This window comes from Parus major, chromosome 17 (assembly GCF_001522545.3).
Source record: "Parus major isolate Abel chromosome 17, Parus_major1.1, whole genome shotgun sequence".
Classification (NCBI taxonomy): domain Eukaryota; kingdom Metazoa; phylum Chordata; class Aves; order Passeriformes; family Paridae; genus Parus; species Parus major.
This window is the reverse complement of record NC_031785.1, coordinates 2,482,927-2,510,923: the sequence shown is the minus strand read 5'-3', so window position 1 is coordinate 2,510,923 and position 27,997 is coordinate 2,482,927. Positions and strand designations below refer to the sequence as shown.

General features: G+C 43.6%; 1 protein-coding gene across 1 annotated transcript; it reads left to right on the top strand.

The window, feature by feature from the left end:
* The first annotated feature begins 7 nt into the window (after nt 1-7).
* On the top strand, nt 8-24,364 carry QSOX2 (quiescin sulfhydryl oxidase 2). The gene is made up of 12 exons (XM_015644518.2): nt 8-341; nt 4,970-5,070; nt 6,265-6,313; nt 7,430-7,535; nt 7,720-7,810; nt 9,116-9,261; nt 9,795-9,938; nt 11,667-11,796; nt 13,623-13,745; nt 14,797-14,947; nt 18,406-18,594; nt 20,701-24,364. Exons 1-12 carry the CDS (start codon nt 8-10, stop codon nt 21,249-21,251), a joined length of 2,115 nt encoding a protein of 704 aa, XP_015500004.1. The 3' UTR covers nt 21,252-24,364.
* Nucleotides 24,365-27,997: the final 3,633 nt, after the last annotated feature.

Below are 27,997 nucleotides of genomic sequence, written 5' to 3'. Positions count from 1 at the left end.
GGCCGCCATGGCCGGCGCGTTGCTATGGCGCGGCCCCGCCCCGCCCCTTTCCGCGCGTCCCAACATGGCGGCGGCGGGCGGGGGCCGGCGGGCGCTGCTCCCGCTCCCGGTGCCGCTCCCGGTGCCGTTCCCGGGGCTGCTCCTGCTGCTGCTGGCGGCCGCCGCCACGGCGCGGCTGTACCGGCCCGGGCACGACCCGCTGACCGTGCTGACGGCCGGCTCCGTGCGGCCGGCGCTGCTCAACTCCTCGGCCGCCTGGGTAGTGCAGTTCTACAGCTCGTCCTGCGGCCACTGCGTCGCCTTCGCGCCCACCTGGCGAGCGCTGGCGGGGGACGTCAAAGGTGAGGCTCGGACCGGGTCACCGCACACGGCCCCGCCGGGCCGGCCGCTGTCCCGCGGCCCTTCGCGGCCTCCCGCCGTGCCCGGAGCCGCTGCAGGGCCGCGGCGGTGCCTCGCGGTGCCCCGAGGGGCGCTGGGCTGGGGGACCGCGGGGCCTCGGTCACTGTGCCAGCCGTGGGCCGTGCCACGTGTGGCCAGGTGTTGTGTGAGCCGCGGTGCCTTGGTGTGCGAGCATCATCACCCTCATCCCCTGCTCTGGGGGTGCCTGGTGTGTGAGCATCACCCTCATCCCTGCTCTGGTGTGTGAGCATCACCCTCATCCCCTGCTCTGGGGGTGTCTGGTGTGAGCATCACCCTCATCCCTGCTCTGGTGTGCGAGCATCATCACCCTCATCCCCTGCTCTGTTGGCACCTGGTGTGAGCATCACCCTCATCCCTGCTCTGGTGGTGTCTGGTGTGCGAGCATCACCCTCATCCCCTGCTCTGGTGGTTCCATACAGCTAAAATAGCACATGGGACAGAGCAAGGGGTGGATGGTGTAAACTCACCTCCAAGTTAAAGGTTTTGAAGGAATCCAGGGATAAAACACTACCTTGCATGCACATAGCAATCCAGCTGTGGATTTGCATCTAAGTGTCCCTGTGTACCCGAGGTTTGTTTAGACTGAGCTCTTGAAGGCACGATGTTTATCTTCTAAATGTTTTATAAAGAGAACAGCTTGTTTCAGAGGATAAACAAAAAATACTGTGGTACTGGAGAGGCCACGTACACACTTGGTTTATATCTTGCAAATTCAGTGTGGTGCAGGTGGGCTCAAAGGGGGAAAAGGACCACCAGAAAATAATACAAAACCTGAGCAGAGTGAGAACCAGGTTTTCAGGTTTAACAATTAGTGACTTTAAAAGTAATGGTGGCCTCCACAGCTTATGCTGAGGGACCTGCCTTGCTGTCTCTTAGCCTGCTAAATTTTTTTGGCAGGTGCTGAAGTGTTTTATACTCAATTTGTAGATGTAAGGAAACAAACAGGCCCCTGAGGTATCGATTAAAGTTCAGTACTTCTCCTGAGGAGGAAACCTGAGATCGGATTTGTAGAAAACGTTATACTTAATCTAGCAGTGTAAAAGGCTTTTAAAGTACTCTTAATTTCACATTTCACCCAGGAGATGTTTCCAGGATGGATACAGCAGTTTTAATGCACTCACAGTTTCACTTTGAGAGGGACTGAAGAGCTCTGGCTGTTCTGTGACACTCTGAAAAGCATGAACAACTCACGTGAAATGGAGGTGCAGTATTAGGTGTACATTTAGATATATGGAAATGGAAACCCACCCTAAAATAGGTCCTGATGAACTCATCACATGCAGAGGAATTGGGATTTATGAGCAAAAACTCAAAAGCAGAGAAACACAGAGCAGTAATGGTTTTTCAGAGCACTTTAAACACTCCTTGCTTACATGAAGGGTTTGTTTATAAACCAGTAACTATTTTCTGCTTAATTTGCATAAGTTTATGTAACATTTTCTCTGCTGCTTTAATCTTCATGTGGCCAAAATAATATTAGATCTTCTTTGAAGTAACAAGGATGTCTTTGAGCACAGAGTGGAGAGCATGAAGAGCCCAAACTGGCCAGAGCTTTGGTCAAAATAAGGGATTTACATAGGATTACAGCAGTGTGATACCTCTGTAACTTGTAAAGACTTCTTCAAATGCCTATTTTCTTTTGTAACTGCAGATGCTGTTATGCAGTTGTATCACTGCAATCAGTTAAAGGCCTCTCCTTTAATCCATTGAGTTTTTATAAAAACTTTCATTTAGAAAGTGGATTTTGAATGTTTGTGGATATTGGCACAACCAGCAAATGCTATTGGCTTCTGATGTTGTCAGCCAAATGTTTCCATTTTCAAGCTGGATTTTAGGAGACTGGGAACAGTCACACTTTTCATTGGTAGCTTCATCAAAGAAACCAAACCTGAAATATTTTGCCCACTTAATCTGCCTCAACATTTATTTTTCAAAAATATTGACTCATCTGCTAGAATATTAAAGGATATCCTTGAGGATGCAGCTTTTACATTAAGGAATTCCTAGATCACTGGGGCTATGTTTGCTGATTTGGTGTCCAAAAGAAATCCAGTTAAATTGCTGTAACAGCTTTGTCCAAAAAAGGCCTGTAGTAATAGACTAAATTTTTATTTCATTTGTCATTTGTTAAGTCTTGGCAATACTATCATTGCAGACTTCACAGCAGAACATAATCCTCCTGAAAAATAGGATCAGTGTTTGCTTCTGTGTAATTTATGTTTTCATTTTGATACTCCCTCTCAGAACAGTCTTTAAGCTCAGTCAGTGCTCCTAGTTTCCTAATCACACATTTTGTTTTATTACAGCAGTAGCCAAACTGGCCATTAGAGTTAATTATCCTTTTTCTGTCTAAAATATTATTAAGTCTAGCCAGCAAAATATCCACAGTCTGGAATTATGTGTAGTAACAAACCCTTGGAAATCCCACAGAAAACAACCTGTGAATTATAAACAGAATCAATTCACTCCTCAGGATTTGGAGTAACTGTCCAAATTTAGCAGGTTTTGTTTCAAATCCAGCAGTAATGACTTCCTGCTAGAAACTCTTCTTTGAACACATTTGGTGGGGAGCTGCAGTCACCTCCTCATCATTCAGGGCTGTGTCAAAGTAGGCAACTCTCAGATAGCTGTGAGAGAGCCTTTGATGATGCCTGTGATGAGCCTTTTACCTCCCTGGCTGAAACTTCCTGATGGAAAACACCCAGGTTTACAAAAAGGAAGTGTATTCCTTGTAATTCACTTTCTCACATGGGAGGTTTGACCCACCTGCAGGATTCCAGTTTGTCCAACACAGTCCTGTCATTCACTGGAGCTTGTTTAGCATAAACAGAGATTGTGCTGGTTAATGCATCCCTCATCAGCCTCTTTCCCATCGTTTGTGAGTCAGTATTTCAAAACCACTAATGCTAATTTAAAATTAATCAGCATTTCAAAACAATCCAGCCCAGACTACAGTGCCACAGTAACTCCAGAGTATTGGCTGTGCACTCCAGCAACTCTGGCATCCCTTGGAAAGGAAAAGCTCCGTTTCCAGCAGCAGGAATGCTAAGCAGCACATCCCAGCTGGTGCTCTTTAACCCCAGTGTTTAGCTGGGGTGGAGCTGCTTTGTTGTGCTGGGTTATTTGCATTGTGTTCAGAGAGCTCCTATTCACTTCGTGGAGCAGGATCCAGACAGGTGGAAAAAGGAGGAGGAGTGGTGAAACTTGAATGAAGGAGATAACCAGAAGCCAAACTTTTCTTTTGTATTTTGCATTTTATTTGATGAAATGGGCTGTTGTGTCCTTTGTGCTGCCGTGAATGGGTGCCCATCTGCTCCAGCGTGTTTGAGGGCTCTCCCGGTGCCCGCTCAGCTCTTGGCACGTTCAGCACAAACCTCTCCATCAGCTGTCCCAGCCTCCTCCAAACACAAGTAAAGGTCAAGCTGAATTTCAGACACCAGAACTGTTCATCAGTTCTTGAACTTGATGAAGCTTTCATGCTCTTTGCTATAAAAGCAGGTTTAATTATAGTGCTTTTTAAATTTTATTTGGAATTGTGGGGGCCCTTAAAATTCTACCCATGGCTGGTTTGATTTAACTTTGCTTTTAAAAGCAGCTGTCTAAGGATTCTCTTGGAGTGGTTCTTCCTTAAAGTGGTTGCTGCAGCAGAGCCTGGCTCAAAAAGATAAATTCCCAGCAAAAAGAGAAGGAAAAATATTAGTAAAGAAATTAGGATTAGAAAAATGTTAGTCAAGTAACTTACTTTAGTAACTATAAGTTAAAAGCTTTTATTTAAGTTATATTAGCATATTTATGGAAATTCTTGAACTCTAATGGTTATTGCTGTAAAGGAAAGTCAGAGTGATGCTCAAACTCAACTGTTTAACAGTCTGATTAAAACTTGGGTATTTTTTGGGATATAACTGATGTATTTCTGAACAATGCAGCTTTCAGGAGACACTGCATGAACTGGGGACTGTGTAATTCTGAGGCCTCTCAGAAAACTGTAAGTTGGAAAAAAAGCAGCTTTTTAAAAAAGCTGTACTACAAGGTGCAGCAAATGTATGGGTTTGTAACAGCCATGTGGATGAGTAACTGTTGGATGAATTTTATTCAGTTATATATATTCTGTATGCTCTATTTTATGAGCACAGCTAATGGGAAAAGCTGAGGAATTCAATCCAGTTCCTTGCAAGTGTTGGGTTGGCCCTGATTTCATCTTCTTGGATTTACCCCTGGAACTGCTGCATTGATGTGCTGGGATTCCTCTTGTTCAGGTGCATGGAGAACACTGATGCAGCCAAGAAAAACAGGGAGGTTTTAGTTATTTTAAAAATCAGTGGATTGTATTACACAAAACAGGGAGGTTTTAGTTATTTTAAAAATCAGTGGATTGTATTACACTGGGGGATGGAAATGAATGGGAAATGAGAATCGAGCCAGGGCTGGATTTTTAAGCCACTGGAATCTCTCAGAGTCCTGTTGCTGGTTTCCATGGGAAGCAAGGTAATTCATCAGCTGGGATTCGTGGTCACCCCTGCTGAAAATTGAAAGATATCTTTGTTTGCAGACTGGGAATCTGCAATTAGAGTTGGAGTGCTGGACTGTGGGGAAGAAGGGAACTATGAGACGTGCAAAGAATATGGGATTCACTATTACCCAACTTTAAGGGTAAGTGGCAGAACATCTTGCCTTAGGCAAATGATGCATGTTTTATAGTAATTAGACTGTGTACCTCATTGTTCTGTAGCTGGAGTTTTGCTTTACTTTGCTGAGAAAACTGCAGAGTTGATAAAAGATTAATTTGAGGGGGTTTTGCTGAATGCAAGAAGTGATGCAGCTTTTTAAGCAGTAATTCAGTTCTGAATCTGAAAAATTCTTACTGAAAAAAGATACCATACTGTAAAGTATCATGTATATAACCCTAGTTTCAATAGATTTCAATAGATTTATTAGATAATAACCATTTGTATAAATATTTTTCAAATTCAGATGTTATTACAGGATTATTAATAATAGTTCTAGTTTTGGTGTGTGAAAGTAAAGGGGACACATCAAAATTGCCTCATGAAAACAGCTGATTGCATGACCAGTTAAAAATTTACCCTTGATGGATCCTTCACTATTTTTGTGATTAATTTCATAATATTTTTCATAATAAAATGCTTAAACTGCCTTTTAAGAAGGATGCCACATTAGCCAAAAGTATCTGCCATTGTTAATTTTTAAGTCTAAATGCAATGTTTACCTTCTCAGTAGTCTGTATTAATCATTTTATTAAGTATGAGCAGAATGTGGTAGATGGAGAGGGTTGAATAAACTGCTTGTGATGACAGGAGACAGAACAGGAGACATTTCAATGTAGGATTTGTAATCTTTTACCCTGATAGGAAAACCAGTATTTTAATTTTCTTTTACTTTTAAAAGTTTAAGGTGTAAATTGTGATATCCTGTTTATTAAACACTGAATCTTTGCCATTTTATTTTTCGTAGCAGAAGGCAGCCAAGCTCCCTTAGATCTCCTGTTTAACCACTGGAGGGAGTTGGGAAAATGTGAATTGTGTTCCAACTACACACACAGTTGGTAGCACTGATTTGGTGATCAGTTCATTTGTGTTTGGGTTAATGTCTGCAGTACAGGATCAATACACACCATTGAATTATGCATTAGTATTTTTCCTCTTGCCCTCAGGTAGGTGAGAAGCAGCTTTTTGGAACTTACAGGCTAAGAGGGAAAACTGTCTCCTGACCAGATATATAAAAATGTTTTGTAGTTAGAGCTGTAAAACTCTTGAAAGCAGTTTTTGTTCCAAAACTGGGCTTTTTTTGCCTGATAAGTGACTTTTTTTTTTTCCTCCCACACAGTACTTCAAAGCATTTACAAAGCAGTTCACAATTGGAGAAAATTACCAAGGTAAGAACATTTTGCTGTAAGAAATTCCCAGAGCAGTTTTCCTGTCGGTCAGGGCTGTGTCTCATAACAAGCAAAATCCCTTTGCCTGTCAATTCCTTTGGACAGGGATGGGGTGGACACTAAATAGCTCTTTAAGACAGAATATTTCAAGTACTCTATGAAGTATTAATCAGAATTTTAGGCAGACAAAACATCTCTTCAAGAACTTAGGGATCACATTCCTATTTTTCTTTTTAATATAGCTCTTAATTTTCCCAAATGGCTTGTTAATTTTCTTTTAATCCCTTATTTTTCCAGCACACTCCTCATCAGCACGAGATCCAATTTGCTCAATCCTGACTCGTGTGCCTTTTGATCCCTCAGCCACTTTCCAGGCATCCTGAGTTGCACTGGGAGAGCCCTTATTCAGATGGTGACTCCCTGAAAATAGGCTTATCCCAGGGTTTGACAGGATCACAGCTTGAGGTGGTTTGTCTGGGACAAAAGTAATGTTGTCCCTTTCTATGGATGAACATTTGAAAGGCCAGAGGTCAGAGGAGAGACCACCTGCACCATTAACCCTTCCTGTACAAGAGAACCTTAGTTTTACTTCTTGGGCATTTGAAGTATTTTCTGCTTTCTACTGGGGTTCTTTTAAAGCAAAGAAAATATTCTCACACTTGAGCTATTTCCTCCTTTTGTTCCATGGTTTTGTGGCCTCTCCATTTGGTAGGAATGATACATCTTGGCAGATTTTAATTTGTGGTTAACATCCTGCTGAAGTTGTCCATAGCAACTACTGTGAAAATGTTCACATTAAGAATCAAACATTGTTTGAAGATAAAATCAGCAAGGCAGGCAGATGGATACACTTGGAAAAGTCTTCAGGTTTTATTAATTTAGGGGTGGGATGACAGCTTTTAGATATGATCTCACAGCAGCATTAAAATGAAATCCTCCAATTAAATCCTTCCTTTTCTTCAGCCAAATAGTGTCCTGAGTTTTAAATCTGAATTTAGAGCAAAACCCTGACCCAGACCAGCATGAGAAAACCCACATGCACAGCAAACCTTCATGTGAGTCATGTTTTCCCAGTTTTCTGAAGGGTTGTGTTTTTTTGGAACCTGTTGCCAGCAGGAGCAGATCGAGAGCTGCAAACTCTTCGTCAGATGATGATTGACTTCCTCCAGAACCATTCCCAGGAGGTGAGACCTCCTGCTTGCCCACCACTGGATCCAGTGTTGTAAGTTCCTTGTTTTCAAATGTAGCTGCTCTCTCTTTATTCAGTTAATTAAATAATTAGAAGATGAAAAATGCAGCGAGTTTTTTTTTATTACCAGTTCTGCTATGAGATTGTAAAAGGAAATTCCATGGGCAGCAGTGGATTTATTGCATTCTGTGCTAAACTGCTTTTCTTTTCTTGAAAGGTCCAGTGATCTCACATCTCTTTTTGACAAGAGCAGCCACCACTACACAGCCATTGTGTTTGAGAGCAACAGCTCCTACGTGGGCCGAGAGGTAACGTGGGCCTTGTGAGGGACAGGGTATGGATGGTACCATAAACCAGCTGGGTTTGAGCTTATCTAGCCAAGCAAAACTCTGTGACTGCAGGTCACACATGCTTGGGGGATCATAAAACCCAAGGATTTTGTAGGGCTGTGGTGTTCATTCACACAGGGGAACTTGGTAACAAAGGAATGTGATGTCATGTTAACTTCTTCCATTCTTAGTTTAGAGGAAGGTTAATTTCTCAGTTCTGTTCTCAGCACAATTTTCTTTCAAGAATTTGAAAGATGGCAACAAAAATATTGCCAGATTACATTATTGTTTTGTTACTACTGGAGAACCATTTTTAGTACTTGTTCTTCTGGCCAACTGTTTGCAATAATTTAAATTCTCCAGGTCCCTTTCTTCACATATATCTTTTGGAAAATTGAGACAGTAGCATAAAATTATTTACCCAATTGAGAAACACAGGAGAAGTGGAAGTCTTTAGGTTTCGCTTCCCAATAAAATATTTGTTTTGGCATCATTTCCTCACCTAATGGGCCTGCTGTTAGCTCAGACAACTGTGGCTTTTCTCTTCTAAGATCTAGAATAAGTGAAAAAAAAAAAAAAAAAAAGCATAATTATCCAAGCATGATCTGTGTGGAAACATCCAGTGTCTGCAAAACATTTCTAATTAGATTTGATGGCTCAGTGTCATGAGTGGAGAGGAGATTGTGCTGCCAAAAGTGGGAATCACTTTGGGATCAGGCTTTTTCCAGGCATCTGTTCTCTGGAAGCTGCTGTGGTGATGTGAGTGGGTATCACTGAAGAAATGTGAAGGTTATAAAGTTCTTCAGCTTTTTATTATCTACAGTTAGAGGGGAAGAGAGTCATTTGATTAACACAAAGTGGAGTCTGCTTTCAGAATAAAAAATGTTTGCTAGTGTTACATAATATTTGAGCATTATAGAATAGTTTAGTGAAAAAGAAAATAGAGTAGTTTTCATGTTTACAACACAAGACAAAATGGACAAACCTTCCCATACTGCTGAAGAGAAGGAGGCCATGTGTCATCACTGATGGAAGGAGGGAGGAAAAGACCAGAATAGACCAAGAAACAATAAAAGGAAGATAGGAGCAATAATTTCTAGAGAAGAGTAAATCTTCTTTAAGTGAAATTGTTTGTGTGCATGGAGCAGCCATAGCTGCACTTCCTGCAAACAGTTTAATGATGTCCTTAAAGGATGATGCACTTCACCTGCTTATGTGTCTTGTCCTGCAAGATTGGATATTCCTTGAACAATGTATAATTCATGGCATCCTTTCATTACCCAGGTTATCTTAGACTTGGTCCAGTATGAAAACATCGTGGTGAGGAGAGCCTTGAATTTTGATAAACCTTTCTTGGAGAAGCTGGGGCTCACCTCAGTCCCCTCGTGCTACCTGATACAGCCCAATGGCAGCCATGGATTAATTAACAAGTAAGTAATTATCTGTCAGAGGGTTATGGGGAGGTTCACTTAACTTATAAAAATGGCAGGATTTGATGTCCTGACACCTCATCAATACATTGTACTGACTGAAGTTGTGTGTTCCCTATATTATCAATAAAAGATTTAATACTGCTTTTACTCACCACTGTTGCCTATTTTTTGCTTTAATTTATTACTGTGATGCTTCTGAAAGGAAAAAAAACTTTGGGGTAGAAGTGGAAAAAATAAATGAAGCAGCTTAAAAGTTCTTTAAAAAGCCCATTTCTTGTGTAACATGAACTGACATTTGGATAAACATTATTTGTTCTTATTTTGAGCAGAATTTCACACCCCTAATCCAAGTGATTTGTTATTCATAAATTGAACATTATTTCTTTTCACTTTGTGTCAAAACAGGCCATGGTGTACTAGGACTGTAAAACATAAACCAAAGTGAATATCTTATTTTATAAATACAGTTCCTTGCTTTGGACATTCACTTAGTCTGAGATTAAAAGTGATCTCTCTTTGTCCATTTGCAGTTTGAAGCCTCTGCGGTCTTTCTTTTCTTCATATTTAAAGTCACTGCCAGGTGTAAGGAAAAAGCTCCTTTTGCCACTGCAGCTGCCTGCTCCAGAAAACAAAGAGGAGAACACAGAAATCAAGGTGTGGAAAGAGTTTGATAAGTAAGTGATGCCCTTGATTCTAATAAATGTGGTTATTAAAAATTACCTGCAGCTTTTTCCTGCCATGGGGGAAGCTGTGCTGTTGTTTATTATGAAATCCTAGTGCAGTTCCATATTTTGCTTCATTTCACTCTGTTCAGTTCAGTTGTGAGCAGCTTTTCAGACAATTCACACGTGAAATTACTGAGATATTTTTGGTTTAGCAGGAAATATCTGCACTACTCTGAAAGGAATGTTTTTACCAGAAGTGTTGTGAAATAGTCAATTTCCTTGAAAATACCAAGGGCTTATCACCCACTACCTGAAAGAAGTGATCAGTGTCCCTGAAAACATAAATGGTAACATACCAAGCTGTAACATTTCTGTAGGAAATTCTCTGTGTGTGCAATAGTGAAACAGTGCCTTGTCAAATGCAAGTATAATAGAAAACACTAAAGTCACTGTAAAAGATGTTTATCACCCCAAATCCTCTGAGGTTTATCTTCACCCTCTTTCCCTCTTTGAGAGAAGGATGCAAAGCCTTTGCAGAGAGATAATCCCTCAGCATCTTTAGATGGAAAAGAAGTGGGACTGAGTGCTTTAATATAATACTTATTTTCCTTTCATAGACACTATTAGTGTCATCTTCTTTCAGTGACTATTATAAAATACTTTATATGGAACACTGTTAGCAAAACAACTTAGTTAAATTGAGCTGCTTTCCAGCAAGGCAAAATCTTGTTGACATGAATCTCCACTCCAAGTATCTTCTAAATAGGATCCTTTTGGAGAGCCTCCTGCATTCATGTGGATGTCTCTTTATTTAAGAAACTTGAAGCAGAATTTTTGCTGTTGTTTATAATTTAAGTGAGTATTTTATTAATTAAGGAGATAAATTCAGAATAAGTTTGTGTCTTAAATTAAATTATAGATGTATATATGATTATAGATGATTGTGTCTTAATATCTTCTTTCCTGCATGTTACTTAGGAGGTGGGAGCAGCCAGTTTTTTCAATGATTGTTTTTTAATTCTGTTTTTTAGGAGCAATAGTGCTGCTGAACCTCTTACAGAGGTGTTCACTCTGTGAACTTGTGTTTGTTCAGTTCCATTGCTGTCTCACACTGCCTGGAAAGTATTGAAAGCTGGGGCTGTGTGCCTGATGCATTTGTACTTTGTAAAGCAGGTTTAGTTATGAAGATATTTGGATGTGAGAAGGAACTTTGAAAATGTTTTATTTGGTTTATGTGGTTTACTTGTACCTGTCAGAGCTCTTGTCTTAAGAGCTGCTGTGTTTTAACGCAGAGGTAAAGGACCTGCAGTAAAACTGCTGCATTTTGGAGAGATTTCTAATTCAGTCCTTTCCAGCACTGACATTTTCAGCCTTGTTTGCACCCCTGCCCTGTGCAGAACCCCCTGTTGTTCAGAGCATGTCCTGTTTCTGTTTGTGGTCAGTCCAGCAGAGAAGCTGTCATTTCCTTACACCAGGGCTGTAATTCCATTACAAGGATAGCTAGGAGACAAAAAGTCCAGTCAAATGTAAAAAACCATTTCTCACATGTGGTTGTGCCTCGGTTGTCCAAACTCTGCGTGTGACTCTCGGGCCGAGCAGTCCCTGCTGGGCAGGACTCTGCAATCACTGTGGGGTGGCTTTAATGACACCTCCTCTCATCAATTTTACCCCTGTGAGTGGTGAGGAGAGGAGTGGCAGGAGGCTGCCAGAGCATGCCAGGATTGATGTGTGTTCCAGGTCCAGGCTCTACATGGCTGACCTTGAGTCAGGATTGCATTTCCTGCTCCGGGTGGAGCTGGCCACGCACAAGGCGCTCGAGGGAGCTGAGCTGAAAACCTTCAAGGACTTTGTCACCATCTCTGCCAAGGTAGGCACTTCTGGGCTTTGATTATTTGTGAAGATAAAGTGACTCCACCAGAAAATTTATCGTGGGACATAAGTCTCTCAAAATGTCTTGCACAGTGTTTAAGTGCGTGCATCCTCGGTAGCTTAAAAAAGAGTTTGGTGGGTTTATTTAAAGGCTGTTTTTGAGCTATTGTTTGCTGTTCTGGCATACTTACAGGGTTAAAATGCTATTTAATTTCACCTTAGGGGGCTCAAAATTAAATAAAGCTTAAGTAGTCTGCAGCATATTGAACAAACACTGTAAATATAGTCCATTTATCAGATTTTCAGGATAAGTAGCTATTGTAACTCAGTGGGATTAAACTAACATTTGTTTTTCATTCTTGACTTTTGGATTTCATTAATTGCATACTTAGCAAAAGCTGTTCTATTTAGAGATGTTAGTAGCTTTGGTCTGAATTTTGAATATAATTGAGGTACTGATTTTAATTAAATAAGTATTCAAAAATAACTGAACTATTGAATATAATTAAGTATTTAAAAATGCTTATCTGCTACATTTGCATTAAAAGAAAAATATATATATAATGTGATATGACTTGAAAAAATGGAAAATAATTTTTCTTTATAATGCCAGCTTCCTGAAATGACCTATATATCTTTATTTTTACTCACTTTGTGGCTAACACTATGTTTTACTTTTAAAAAGTGAATCAGTAACTCTTAAGGGAATAATAAGGCCTATATGAACCATTTCCAACTGTCTGGGTTTATCTGAAAATCAGACAGACAGTTCCTTCCCCAGCCAGCTCCCCCCTGCAGCCATCAGAGGTCAGAAATCTCCAGCTGGCCTCATTTCTTTAAGAAAGTGTGGTGGTAATCTTTCCATCATATTATCCCTAAAACATCCTCTGTTCTTCCCTATGGCTCCTGGCCAGCTGATGCCATTTGATTCCCTGGCTTTTGGAGATAAATGGGCAATGTTTTATTTTAGGTGGCTGCTCATGTCCACCTGCCCTGCCCCACCAGGGCTGTCCTTTATTTGCACTTTTTTTTTGTCATGTAACACTTTCTTCATTGCTCTCATTCATATTTTCAGGTGCTTCTGTTAGGAAATTTTTTATAGTGATGGTCAATCCAAAGGTCCAGTCAGAGGTCTCTGATTCCCTGCTCAGGGAATTTTCATGACTGAAGGGTCCTACAGAATGACAGATATTTGACTTAATTCTGTAATAATTCCAACCCTCATTAAAGTAAAATACCATTTCTGCTGTAAAATAATGGCCTTAGCACTGATTTACAGTTCCTCACACTCACCTGCCAGGCTGTGGCTCCTGTAAGTTCCGAGTTAAGGCAGTCCCTGATTCCAGGTCCCTTTGGAAATCACTGTTGCACATGGAAAGGAAAATGTTCATCTGGATAACAACTCCTAAACTTACAGAAATCTGACTAAAAAGAAGTATTCTTTGAAAGGGGAAGGATTTCAGGCTCTGTTTTTCACTGAGGTGTTTCACTCTGTTTTGAGCAACATTCTGAACTGAATTATCTTAATGTGAAATCCTAGATAATACCAAGTTGTTCTCTAGCATTCCTACCTGCTTCATTTTTAACATTTTGCACAAAAAAACTTGTGGAATTTTGTAAGCAAAAGCTGGTGTGAGATAAGCTTTTTAGTGAAAGCAGAACAAGTAATTAATTTGCTCATCAGAAAAAAAAAATCAGGCATTTTACAGAGGGCAAAAACATTTGGATAAAGCCAAAAGCGTCTCGCTGCTAATGAGATTTGCGCTTGAAAATGTTTTCTTCCTTGTTTTGTTTTGTTTTTTATTTTATTTTTATTTTTCTCAGCTCTTTCCTGGCCGTCAGCCTGTGGTGAAGTTGTTAGAGACCTTGCAGGAGTGGCTGGTGAGCCTTCCATTAGACAAAATCCCTTATGATGCTATCCTGGATCTGGTCAACAACAAAATGCGGGTAAGCTGTTCCCAGTTCCAGCATAAAACAGGGCATTAGGAAAGGATAAGATTCCATATCAATCTAAGACATCACTTACTGCTGCTCCCCCAGCCATAATGCAGTTATAAGAAGGTTAAAATGAAAGTAAAGTGAAATCATTAGCAGAAAAAAAAACAACCCACATCCACACGAAGAAATTGAAATGAGAGAATTGAAACACAGGATCCTGGCTGGGTTTTATAATGAGCAAGCAATATTTGTTCCCTAATGTCATCCCCAGGGATGCAAGATTCCCAGAGGATATTTCTGACTTTGTTGTGTCTGCTAGCAGCAGGGTTCTCTTGAATGTCAGAGTTTGAGTGATGGGAAATTTACCCACTGAAATGTGCATTATTCCTGAAGAGTTTCCCAACTACTCTCTAATTCCTTCATGAAATCTGATCCCACTTTGGCAAAGCCCTGTGGTAGGGTTGACTTAACAATTTCTTCCATATTTCTGTCTGAAATTTGGAAACCTTCAGTGTGTTGTAAGAAGAGGAGAGAGAAGTCTCAGAAACAAAAATCTTGTACTGGATTTCAGGTGCAATGAATAAGGAGTGGGTTTGTTCTAAGAAGAAATAATACTGAATTTTACAGCCAGTTAAGGCTTTTCACTGTAAATCATGTACACCTTGTGGAGGAATAGGGAATTTTGAATGTGTCCAGGGGAGCTGGAGCTCTGTCAGTGTACAGGAATATTTTTTTGTGTTGTGTTCTTTAAAAAAAATAAAAATCTTTACAGGTTAAACTGCTTTGTGTGTTCTGTCAGACTGATTTTAGTAGGTTTGATGTCAATGACTGAGCACTTTGTGTCTTGGCCAAAAGGGATGAGTTTTATGATGATGCTTCAGAGTATGTGAGACATGAGGATTTTTGTTTACCTGAAGCATGAATTCATTAGCAACAAGTGCAGAAAGTCATTTATTACTCTTTACCCTGGATCACCTCAGTTCCATGTGGGATCAGCTGTGCTGCCACACTCAATGGTACCAGAGCAGCACATAGCTTAAATACATCTCTTTTTTTGCAGATTTCTGGGATATTTCTCCCCAGGAAAGTCCAGTGGGTTGGCTGCCAGGGCAGCAGACCAGAGCTGAGGGGCTACAGCTGCTCCCTCTGGAAGCTGTTCCATACCCTCACTGTTCAGGCTGCACTGAGACCAAAAGCTTTGATAAACACAGGTGAGCAGCAAATATTTTTTGGTGTGTAAATCCTGCAGGAATGCATTTGTGGAGGAGAGTGGCTGCAGGGCTGCACCAGCAGGGGTCAGAGCTTGGCTGCAGCAGGAAGGTTTAGAAATGTGCTAAATAAAGTGTGTGGCCCTAAAGCTGGGAGTAACAAAACAGAAAAAAAAAAAGAGGGGGGAGGAAAAAGAGAATTTCAAACAAAGAAATGTTGAGCTCCCTGCAAAGGGATGAAAATGATCCAGGTTACCTGAAGTTGTGCTGGGAATGAAATTTGAGGAAAATGAGGTTTAACCATACAGTTCAGTATCTATAAAAGATGTACAACCATTAGCTGATCCTTCTGTAATGTTATTTCTTAAATACTGAATGTTATGACTGTTTGGTTGTTTTTTTTTCAGCTGAATGTACCTGTCATTAATCCCTGCACTGATTTACTACTTTGCCAGCACTCTGTAAAATTGCTCATTTTTAGACTTGCAGCATCTTGTGAAGCTGAGTGTTAATATTCCAGTGATGATTCCTGTTTAAGAAACATGCTGGTTATAAAATCTATTTTCCTCATCCAATGAAAATAGAATTGCTAATGCTAAAATTTTGGTTTTTATTCTTGCCAGGACAGTGCTTTGTTTGGTTACACTTCTATTTTGTTTTCATTTAAAGCCTTTTAAATGTCTTTTCCAAGGAATATGAGAATTCTACATAGACATCATAAAACTCAGAAATTTTCAATTTACCAGCTGTTGATTGTATGTTAAAAAGGATTTTATTATTTCACATTATGGACCCATACATTATTTACAGTCAGAGTGAAAAGTACTTCAAATCTGAATAATTCTCCTGCAGAACAGGCATTTTCTGATAGCAAATCATTCTCTTGCTGATTTTTGTTTCTCTTTGTTTTGTTTGTTATTTGTGGGACAATAGATTGAATTTCTTCAATTTAGTGCATTCACTGCCAGCTGAGTTGGAGGGGTTTGAGCTCTTCAGCAGGATCCTGCATATCTTAAATTTCCCCTTTTAGTCCCAAAGCATTCTGATTAAACCTACAAAAAAATCTTAATATTTAACTACACAAAATTGCACCTCAAAATGTGTGTTTCAGGCATGAGCCTGAAGTTAAAAATACATTGTAGAACCTGAGAACTCTTTGGCACAGTTAACCCTGGCTGTAAATCGGGCCAGATATGTGATGATCACTTCTTATGGTGAAAGAATTGGGTCAGTCTGAGACTGTGGGATTATGTCTTGGGAGGTTTTCCTCTCCTTATTGCTTGTTTAAATCCCATCTACTAAAAAGCATGATGTACTCTCTAATCCTTCCCACCACAGGTAGGGTTTTATGGTTCTTGTCCACTTTAAAGATTAGGGTTACCCTGAATTGCAGTAGTTTGGGAGGAAAGAGAAAAGGAGGATTACACAATGATACATGGCAGATGTTAATAGAAGATTCATCTCGGGGCTGATAAAAGAAAAACAAACAAAATGAGCCATTTTGCAATTGTTTTCTTTCTGGAGCAGATGTATTTTTCTTGATCGTCCCCTCTGCTCCAGGGCCTGGCACTCTGGGTGAACTCCTGTGGCTTTTCTGGATAAAATGATTTTCTTGGGTTATTTTTGATACATTTTAATGCTGAATGAGGAAATTTAAACCTGCAGTGGGAGTAGCAGGAGGGATCCAAAGGAACTCAGCACAGAACTGCTCACTCCCAGGGATGTGTAAAATCATTGTAGAAATCATTTCCTGAGCACACTAAATTACAAGAAATGTGGTTTTAGGTAACAGGATGCTTTGATGTGAATAAGACAGGCTTGTGGATTTTATAATAAATTATCTAAATAAATAAATATCTTATTTATTAAATAAATAATATAAATAAATTTTAGAATCCGTTTAAAATTGCTGAATTTGACAGATTTCCTCACAAAATGAATTTTCAAGGGTGTACCATTGCACAGGAGAACAGATGAAATTAAATTTGTGTATGAATCTCTTGTTTCTCCACAAAGAGATAATTTGCTGGTTTGTTTTTTTTCCCCTTAAATACATATTTCAGTATAAATGGTAAAACCGTTCTGCTTGAAATTAATTTCAACTTCCAAAATAATTTTCCAGCCTTTCTTTTAATGCAGTAATTTAATCTGCTTTAATCTCGTAGCTTTTATTTATACATGTCTATTCAATCACAGATATTGAATGGCTGAGGAGAAATTGTTTATTTTTTAGGATTTCTTTTGGGCTTTAAAGACTTCTTTTTGCTGCTGTGTTTAATATCCTGTTGTTATTCTAAATAAAAGTGTTGGTGACAGTCTTTATATATATTTCCCATATCTATAGCAGATGAGTGCCCTGATAATTTCAGCAGGTTTTGTAGATTTTTTTTTCCAGGAAAACAAAGCAATAGTAAATTACTCGTGGTGTTCAGCAGCAGGAGTCTAATTTGATCAATCTGCACCATAAAAAGTGTTTAATTTGACAAGTGTGTGCTCATGGTAACACACAGGACATTTTTAAATACATTTTGACATAATTTACTGGGTCAATTAAGCATGAATCAGGAATTCTGTGAGACAGAGATGAGACATTAGGATTTCAACAAATTATATCAGGTTTTCAAGGCACTTAGAGATGTAATGAGCTACCTGCTGACACAGGAAAGGCCAGAAAGTTCTCAACCTGTTCTTATCCTCCTGCTGAATTAATTACAATTATCTTAGAATGAAAGTGTGAATGTTAAAGAAAGAATCATGTGTCTGTGTTTATTTTAGGAAGAATTCCTGATTTATTCTGCCAAGTGTTGCTCAGCAGCTGCTCTGTGCATTCAGAGCCTGCCAAAAAAGCCATGGAATTAATAATTCTAATGAGATTGTGGTGCTCTCTGATTCCTCAGAACTGTGGGGTAACAAACAGCCCTCACAGGTACCTTGTGCAGGACTCACCAAAGGGGGTTTGATTCCTGATTTTTCAGTGGAGTCACCATAATTTCAGTGCCTGGGCATGAATATAGAGGTAAATATGTAATTTAAATACTCAGTTATTGGGCAAGAGCTTGGAGAAAATCTCTAATTCCACAGGAGTTGTGACATACAGAAAGTGTGAATTTTGCATATTTTAACAATTTCACAATGTTCCCTGATAAAAATAATGGCTGGTTTTCATTAGCTAAGTTTGGTTTTCCCCTCAGATTTTAAGATACTCTGAAAGGAGAAATGTCACTGTAGAGACCAGCTGACTTTTGTTTGATTGTGGTGTTCAGGATAACTTTGAGCACAATTGTACAGACTGAATGTGTTGTTGGTATAAACACTACATTGATATAAACACTTTAAATTGCAAAAGTGATTAATTTCAGATCAAGTCAGTTCTACAGAACAAGAATGCAGCAACTTTTCCTTTCCTTCTCCCCCACTTGGCTTTCCTGCTCTTGGAGCTGTGTCTGTCCCTTGTCTTGTAGGTCTGGAGGACAACCCCCAAATTGTGCTGCAGGTGATGAGGAGATACATCCAGCACTTCTTTGGGTGCAAGGCTTGTGCTCAGCACTTTGAGGAGATGGCCAAAGAATCCATGGATTCCATAAAAAGCTTGGACCAGGCTGTTCTGTGGCTCTGGGAGAAGCACAACGTGGTGAACAACAGGCTGGCAGGTAGGGGAGAGAGAAACACCTGAGACAGAGCTGGGAGAGAATGCAGAACATCAATCTCAGGGCTGGTTTCTTCTGAGATTTCACCTGTTCCTTGGTGAGGCTCTTTCTGGAGCACAAATCAAAAATTCAGCTGTTTAGCAGTGGATAAAAAATAATTACATTTCTTCCTGTACCAGTTTAGGGTTAAAACCTACCTTTGTTTTGTTTTGGAAAATGATGGCAGTTGAACAAGAGGCTTCCTCAGGATAAAAGAGCTTCAACTCTTGGCAGATCAGCAGCTGAATAAAATAAAATTACTCTGTAAAGGAAATCTGTGCTCCCTCCATATCCCTGTGTTTTCTGTGTTAGACTGAAAGTGCTGTTAAAATACTGGTTGTGTTTAATCCATTCTGTTATGGAGGTATCAAATAACTAAAGCACTAAAGAAAATTGGTTTCTCTTTGCACTAAATCCCTGTCTGCTGTTATGGATCTGGGTAATGCAGCATTAGTTACAATTTAAATATGCTACATTGTGTTCATATTATGCTCCTGCTGCATTCCCAAGATTTATGAAGAATTAAATACTGCTGTGAGTACAAACACTTTGCCTCCTTTCTCTGAGGAGAAAAAGGAAATAATAAGAGATTAAAGAAAAACATCCCCTAATTTTGGTTCCTATGACAGGCAACTCCTGTGGACTTGGAGTTGTTAAGTGGTGGAGCAATGCACTTATTTAGAACATTAAGGTATTGGAAAACTCACATGGATATTGATTTAGGTGATGCAGCAGCCAGCTAAAATACCCTTTTAGTAAGAAGTATAAACACACTGGAATAAATAACAATGTTAAATTATGCTTTTTCAGTTTGCTAAAATTTCTCTGTGGGACAGTGATATATTTTCACCCTTAAAAGCTGCATCTGTATTTGTGGTGCTGCGTGAGAAATGATGTTTGGTGAATGAAAACACCTTGGGCTGGGGGTCAGGAGGTGGCTGGATGTGGCTCTGCCCTATTGAATTATTCCCTGTTCCCTTAGAAAGCACAGGATTTACAGCATTTCCCTCTTTGGCAGGAAAACACAAAGTACAGGGAGTTTTCTGTTTGTAACCTTGCTGTTACACATTTTGTTTCTGCATTTTTTATTGAAACAAATTGATTGCTGAGTGATCTTTAGGATAGAAAAGCAAATTTGCTCTCTTGCTTATAAATATCAAGGTGACAAATATTTTAAAATATCTTTTGAATCCCTATTTTACCCAAAATCATGGGTAAGTTTCCTGCTTTTAAAAAGAATAAAAATAATAAAATGAAAATAAAATGCAAAATTATTATTTCTAAAGTATTTTAATTGCTAGTGTATTAATCAGGTAAATAAATCAGGGGTTTTATCAGCTGGAGATTTTGTTTCTAAAAATTATTTCCACATTTTAAAATATTGTTTTTTAGAGCAAAGTGTGAGAACAGCTGCACCATTCAGCTCAGAAACATGGCCAGAGCTGTGAGCATCTGAAATGTTAAAATTAGATTTAATTAAAGACAGTGCTGCTTTTTAAAATACTTGGGTTTCAGTTGAAAAATACATCTGAAACATGAACATGGCTTTTGAAATATTTCATTTTGTTCTGGTAATGGTGCAGAGCTGTGGAAAAGCGAGCTTGGGATGGAATGGTTCATAACACAGAAACATGGAAATATCTGAGTGTCTGGCCTTGGAGCTGCTCCTGCAAACCAGGCAGAAAACAGGGATTAAGGAATGAAAAGAGCAGTTTGTTTTGCACCATAATTCAGGTTAACCCTGCAGGGCCCAGACAGTTTTGTGTTCCTGCCTCCTAAAAGCAGCAATTGCAGGATTTGGGGTTGGGGTTGAAATTCTGCAGATTTTACTGTGAGAAGAGGGAAATAATTGTGATTTAGTGTTTGTATTTTGAAATGTTTTGGGTCACAATTGATGAGATAACTTCCAAATTTGTGATTGTCTTTGTTTAATTCAATTGTTGTGCTGTGGCTTTTTATGGCAGCCTCACTGAAAGTGGAAAATACTCCCTGGGCAGTGTCTGATGGTGCAGCTTTCCCACTTCATTCCTCATGACTTTTTTCTGTTGATGTTTTTCTCCTCCCAATTAGGTGATTTGACTGAAGATCCAAAATTCCCTAAAGTTCAGTGGCCAACTCCAGACATTTGTCCTGCATGTCATGAAGAAATCAAAGGGCTGCACAGCTGGAATGAAGATCAAGTCCTGCAATTCCTGAAGTCCCACTACAGCAGTGAAAATATTCTCTATAAATACACCGAGAGCCAGACTGACCCCAGTGACAACGAGCAGGGAGACACGAGGGAGGTGAAAGACAAAAACCTGCTGAAGAACTCGGGGGGAAATGGAGAAAATGAGCTCCAGGATAAGGAAAACCCAGTCGATCCAGGCTCCAAGGGGTTAGAGAATCCACTGGGAAATCCTGGAGCTGTCCAAGGTAGCGGCAAAAGCGCAGCTGCATCCGTGAACCTCAGAGGGAGCAGGCAGGCTGTGTCCTTCCTAGGGATTGGATTTTCCAACCTAGACATGAGTCTGTGTGTCATCCTCTATGTGGCTTCATCCTTGTTTTTAATGATCATGTACTTTTTTTTCCGGATGAGATCCAAGCGCTGGAAAGTGAAGTATTACCGTTCCTCGGTGTAGGAGTTCTCGCTGTACGTGGCTGTTGGGTCCCACACACAGCTTTAATATTTATGATCAGGGATTTTATATGCAGTATTCCTTGTTTCAGACCCCTTTCTTCCCAAGGCATTTCCCAGGTGTTCAGGTGAACAGGTGGAGGTGGCCTTGAGATCCCCAGGCTTTGCCCAAGGCCGCGTCAACGTCCTCACACGGGAGGGTTGCATTTGGCAGTTAAGGTTTTTCCATGACTTTCCACCATCATCCTTTACTCATTTCCAGAGTAAACATTGCATTATGCAATCCACTGTGCCTGCTGGAGGAGGAAATTGGATATTGTTTTGTGTATTTTCAAGTCAGGTGTCATTTTTTTTCTCAATTCATCCAGAGCTGATTTCACTTCCCCGAGTGCTGAACGGTTCCTCTGAACGGTACCTTGGCTGCTTCACTGGGAGAAGCAGGAATTCTGATGGTGTTTTATTCAGGAAACAAGAGTTCTCTTCTGATTAAATCAATTCTTAGCCTCTGTGACTTTCTGAAATATTATTGACATATTTAAAGCAGGAAGCATTCCATGTTCAAATCATTCATCCATTCTCTGGTGCATTCCAGCCAAGGATCTGTGTGTGTCATCACTAGGATGGGAGTTTTGGGGTACAATTAGCAGCCTGATTCTGATTGCTAAGTAATCATGGTGATATCCAGGTGGAAACCAATCCTGATGAACTCTAGGAAAGGAAAACAATGTTTTCAGTCAAGGACATCAAGATTTGTGTTACCATGGCAGAACAGATTGGAAAATCTGCAAATACTGAGTTTCTTCTGTTGAATTTCTCCATCACAAGAGAGCAATTAACACTTCCCTTGGTGTTTCCAGCTCCATGGTGGCAGAGGCCCAGAGCTGCCCAGTTCTGGGATGTGGCAGTTCCCTCTGCAGGTCAGTGTGGGGTCCTTGGAGCAGCAGTGAAAAGAAACCATGAAAACATTACAAAATCATCCTTGGGAGCAGGAGTTGCTGTGATCCTGGCTGGGGGGGATAATTCACGTCCTGGATAGTGAAGTTTATAATCCTATCCAATGTAATTGAGCATGTTCTAGTTATCCATTACCTAATCTTTAGTTAATCCTAATAGGTTTTGGCCTCAATGTTTTCTCATGGCAGTGAGTTCTCCAGATTAATTATGTTATATAAAAAGGCTTTTCCTTTCAATTCTACATTTGCAACTTTTAATTTAATTGAATGTTTGCTGGCTCCTCTGTTACATGAGAAGGAATGAGGAGTCCCTGGCCAATTCCCTGGATTTATACCATTTATACCATTGATGTGTCCTCCTCTGATTTCCCTCAGAAGCCCCAGCATAGAAAGTTTGAAGCCTAGCAAGAAAAAAGCACAAAAACTCCACAGGGTTATTTTTTTTCGTAATCAAATGTTGGCTATTCACAAAATCGAGTATTTCTGATGTGTCTCTGCAGCATCTAATAGGAATAACAAAATTGAGCTACAAAGACTCACTGTCCATGGTTATTTATCAAAATAACACCCACAAAGAGGAACAACTTTCTGGGGTTGCTGTGAATGTGTCAGAGGAAGAAATCTCACTTCCCTTTATCCTGTTAGTCCAACATTCCATGCAGAGGGGATGGGTCTGTGCTTGTTGAGGACCCTCAGAATTCCAGAGTTCTGACACAAGGAGCCATCCTGGGTCTTTGGGAATTTATGATTCCCATCCTTAGAGCAGCTGGGCTTGGATGCTCAAACACCCTGTAAGCACAAGAGTGATCCAGCCTCATCAGGGCCCTTTGCTTTGGGCTGGAGTCCACTGACAGATCCCAGGGCAAGGCTCATTCAGAGGAAAACCTGCAGATTTCACATTGAGTTTTGAAAATCAGGTAACTTTGGGGTGGCCTGATCTGGGCAAGAGTCCTCAGCCCACCAGCAAGGACACTCAGCTTGGTAAGAAAATGCAAACAAGCAGGAAAACCTCACCCAGCACAGCGATGTTGGATCCGGGAAGTTGGGCCAGTTAATTCCTGCACATTAATTATTGCACATTCTCAAGCTGAAATTCAGTCATTACAGCTGTTGTTTAGAATTCTAACAAATACACAGACCTGGTTTCCTAAGCTTTGACTCATTCTGTTGATTTTCATCTGCACATGGAAGCAAAAAGCCTTGGAGGTTTGTAGGGACGATTTTGCCATTAAAAAATGGCAAATACGGGTTTGGAATAAAGTTTGGGGCTTTTGTTACACACATTGAACTTCCACATTGCTGTGACCCTGCAATAAAATGAATCAGTTCTCAAACTTCAGTGGCTTTTTTTGGTCTCTTCAGAGGATAAAGGTATGAAATTAATGAAATTAGGATGTCCCTTGTCCATGTTGGTGCTTCAGCTCTTGCCAGTGAACCAGCCAAGGCTTTATACTTCAATGTCCTCATCTGGGAAGGTTTTTTTGACTTTGAATTCACTTGAGTAAATCTTGATTTGCTTGGGTTTATTTTCTGACTTTCTAATGACAAATTATACCATTTTATGTACAGTCTGTGGTGGCAGAAGGGTGATGCTGCCAGGAAAATGTTTCTGGTTTAAAAATTGCCTCCAAGCCCCACCTCCTCGATCTTGGAGGGTTTATTTGTGTGGTGTGTTGTCCACAGAGGTTCCTGCAATGCCATTTCCCTGTGGGAATTGTGCTGTCTCTTGGCCCTTTGTAATTCATGGAGCTTTCTTTGCTCTCGGGATGTTTTCAAATAGGAAACATTAAAATAAAATGAGTAGAATGTGCCAAGAGAGACAAAAACTGCAAGTGCTAAAGAAACCTGATGAAGTTACTTGTGAGAATTCCTAATTTTCTGTTTCCAGCAGTGCATCCATCCTGCTGCTCCTGCCCAGAACTGGATGGGAATAAAGGTCCCAGGTGTGGTGTTGCACATGGGGTGTTGAAAATAGCAACGATACCATTTCAGTAATTTAAATGTTCTATTTATTTGAAGTCAATAACTTGATATTTCCAAGTCTGTTCTGGTTGGGTTGGGTTTTTACTGACTCATTCCTCTCTTGGAAGGAAAAGTGACTGTTTCATACTAAATTGTAAATTAATGTGCTTGTTTAAAATAAACTGCAGATGTTTGGGCAAAGTGGATGTGTCTGGGCTCTTTACCTGTGTTTGTAAACTGTTTTGAGCTGAGCTTGATTGCCAGGACAGCACATGAACATTTCCATGATAAACCAGATCCATCACCTTGGGGGGCTGTATTTTTAAGCCCAAACTTCTCAGGATCTGCTGAGGAATCTGAACGAGGGGAGAGAAAATTAAGCAGGGAGAAAGAAATGTTTGAGAGGGTTGGTTTTTATTAATGGTTGTTTTTTACTAATGGCAGAAGCTCAAGTGAGGAAGGCCATGGGCAGGTTTGGTGCAGGGGGGCACAGGAGGGGGAGCAGGGAGGGATCAGCACCGGGGCTTTTGTGGGGTCCTGGATGTCACCACGGGGCTGGCAGGTGCCACTGCTGGTCCTGAGTGTGACACAGCCCCTGTGACACACAGCCCCTGTGACACACAGCCCCTGTGACACACAGCCCCTGTCCCCTGTCCTGAGTGTGACACGGCCCCTGTCCCCTGTCCTGTGACACACACAGCCCCTGTCCCCTGTCCTGAGTGTGACACACACAGCCCCTGTCCCCTGTCCTGAGTGTGACACACAGCCCCTGTGACACACAGCCCCTGTGACACACAGCCCCTGTCCCCTGTCCTGAGTGTGACACGGCCCCTGTCCACTGTCCTGTGACACACACAGTCCCTGTCCCCTGTCCTGGGTGGGACACACAGCCCCTGTGACACACAGCCCCTGTCCCCTGTCCTGAGTGTGACACACAGCCCCTGTGACACACAGCCCGTCCCCTGTCCTGTGACACACACAGCCCCTGTCCCCTGTCCTGAGTGTGACATACAGCCCCTGTCCCCTGTCCTGGGTGGGACACACAGCCCCTTCCCCCTGTGATGAGTGGGACACAGCCCCTGTGACACACAGTCCTTGTCCCCTGTCCTGAGTGTGACACACACAGTCCCTGTCCCCTGTGCTGTGACACACAGCCCCTGTCCCTTGTCCTGGGTGGGACACACAGCCCCTGTCCCCTCTCCCGAGTGGGACACAGCCCCTGTGACACACAGCCCCTGTCCCCTGTCCTGAGTGGGACAGACAGCCCCTGTCCCCTGTGCTGTGACACACAGCCCCTGTCCCCTGCCCTCCCTCCTGCCCGGCCACAGCTGCCCCAGCCCTGCCCGTGCCCGGGGGAACCGACACCACCACACACGGGTTTGTTTAAAGTGCTTCCTTAGAGACTCAGACCAAAAATCCACTTAAAAACCGAGCTTAAAAGGGACCGTGTGGGTCATCAGCTGCCCCCAGAAGATGCTCATGGCCCTGGGGAGGGCCAGGTGCTGGTGGGACCCGGTGTCACTGCAGCACGGCACTGGTCACCCGGGCAGGACCTGGACCCCAACTCCCACCTGGCATTCCTGGTACTTTATCTGGGGACCCCAATCCCGGTCCCCAAAGTGTCTCCCTGCATTTCCCAGCCATACAGGGCTGAGCTGTCCCGCGGACCGGAGCTGTTCCCGGCCGGATGAACCATCCCAGGGGGCGGCCCTGACCCTGCCCTCGGCCCCGCAGGACCCGGAGCGGGGAGGGTGCTCCGGCACCCCGGGGTCCGGGGCTCCCTGGCCGCTCCACGGCCGCCCCCGGGAGCGGGCGAAAGTCCCGGTGCTGCCGTCGGCAGGAGCATATGCGAGTTTGGAGGCTCCCGCCCCTAAGCTGCTTTTATTAATTTGTAATCCCCTGCGAGCAGGAGGTAAAGGGATTCGGGGGATTAACGGGCTCACAGTAACAACCACAATTATCAGCTCCGGCTGCCTGCGGCAAGCGGTGCACTCACGCACGGGGCTCTTCCCAGACAAACACGGCCCCCGCACGGCTGTGACCGCACACGCGGGACCGCGAGGTGCCCTGGAACAAACAGAACACGAGCACAGGCTCCGGGCACGGGCACCCCGCACCTGCGAGCCCAGGCAGACACCGCCCGGCCCCACCGGCGCTCCCGGGGCCGCCGCACTCACAAAAACCCCGCACAGCCTCACTCGCAACCCCGCGCGTTCTTCACCCGCACTGTCCTTCTGTGTGGGCGCCGTCTTCAATTAGCGCAATTAACCTGCAGCCGCCGCTGGCCGCGGCTCAAACACCCGCCACCTCTCTGCGTTCGTTAATTAATTAATTAGCGGAGGGGAATGAGCCCTCCCGCTGCCCACGGGCGGCGTCGGGGGAGCCCCGCACCGCGGGGACAAACGAAATCTGGGCTCGGGGGCGGCCGGCGAGCAGCCGGGCTCGGGCGGAGGCTCCCCCGACGGCGGCTCCCCCGACCGCCTTCGTGCGGCCGCCGGGGGGTTCGCGGGGCCCCGGGGCCGCTTTGCGCCCGAGGGCGGCGGCTGCAGCCCGAGCCCACGCGTGTGCCGGAGGGGCCGGCGCTCCCCCCGCCGCTTTTGTGATGCTAAAGAGCCCGGCGGTGAACCGCGGCCCAGCTGCGGCCCGGTGCCGCCCCCGGCCCGCCCCCCGCGCCCCCCCGCTCCGCCCAGCCCCGCTCCGCTCCCTGCGCGCCCCTCCGCGCATCTCCGCCACTCCTCCGCAGCCACCCGCGCTCTTCGGACGGCGCCCACTGAGGCCGCGATGCTGCTGGAGCGGGTCCGCGCCGGTTCGGAGAAGGCAGCGGAGCTCTGCCCCTTCCCGCGGAGCCCAGGTGAGGGGGAGATCTCCGCGTCCCCCCGCGGAGGCACCGGCGGCTTCTCCGGGAGCCCCGGGCCTGGCCGTGCTCCGTCTGTGCCGGTTCCGCGTCCCCGGGGGCACCGTCGGGGCCTCGGTCTGGGCTGGCTGCAGGGAAGGGCGGCCCGACGGCATCAGGGGATCCGTCCCGCTCCATCCCGCCCGCCCCGCGTTCTCTCTCGCTGTCTCCTGCCTCGTCCCCGATGTCAGAGCCCCCCTCGCACCCCCCGCCTCCAGGCGCCTGTTTGGGTCCCGTCGGGTCTGGACTGGGGCTCCCGGTCAATCCCGGGGGAAAGCGGAGCCTGCCCCGCTCTCACGGGAGTTCTGCCCGGCCCGGCGGAGCGGCGGCTCCTGCCCCGGGGTCCCACCGCTCCCCGCTCAACGAGAACGGGGATTAAACGGGGTCTTCCCATTGTCCGACGGTTCCCTCCGACTGCGGGCACCACCCGCGCCCCCCCTGCCCGGCTCCCACGCCGCTTTTCCCCCACTTTAGAAAAACTCCGTTAATTATTCTCTTGAACGTTCTTTCGTCCCGTTGAACGAACGGAGCCAGCCCTGTTGGGGCGGGGAAGCACGGGGCTGCGCTCCTCCGGTGTGACCGGGGCTCAACGGGGAAGGCTGAGCCGGGTTCGGAGCAGCGGGTCCGGTCCCGGAGCGGGGCCATCTCAGTTCTCGCCAACATCGAAAGCGGTCGATGCAGCTTAAAAATAAAATCAACGACGAGCCGGGGCGGGGGCCCCGCCGATGTGCGGGGACAGCGGTGTCACCGTGAGCGGGACCGACTGAGCGGCCCGGCAGCCGCCGAGAACGGGCCGGTGCCCCCTGTCCTAGCCCGGTTCGCCTTTCCGGGGAGGTCCCCGTGGGCTCTCCCCGGTGCGCTCATCGCGGCCGCCGCAGCTGAGCCTCTGACCCGGCAACCGGGAGCTGCTTGTGCTCCCCAGGGGCGGAGGCGACACCGCCG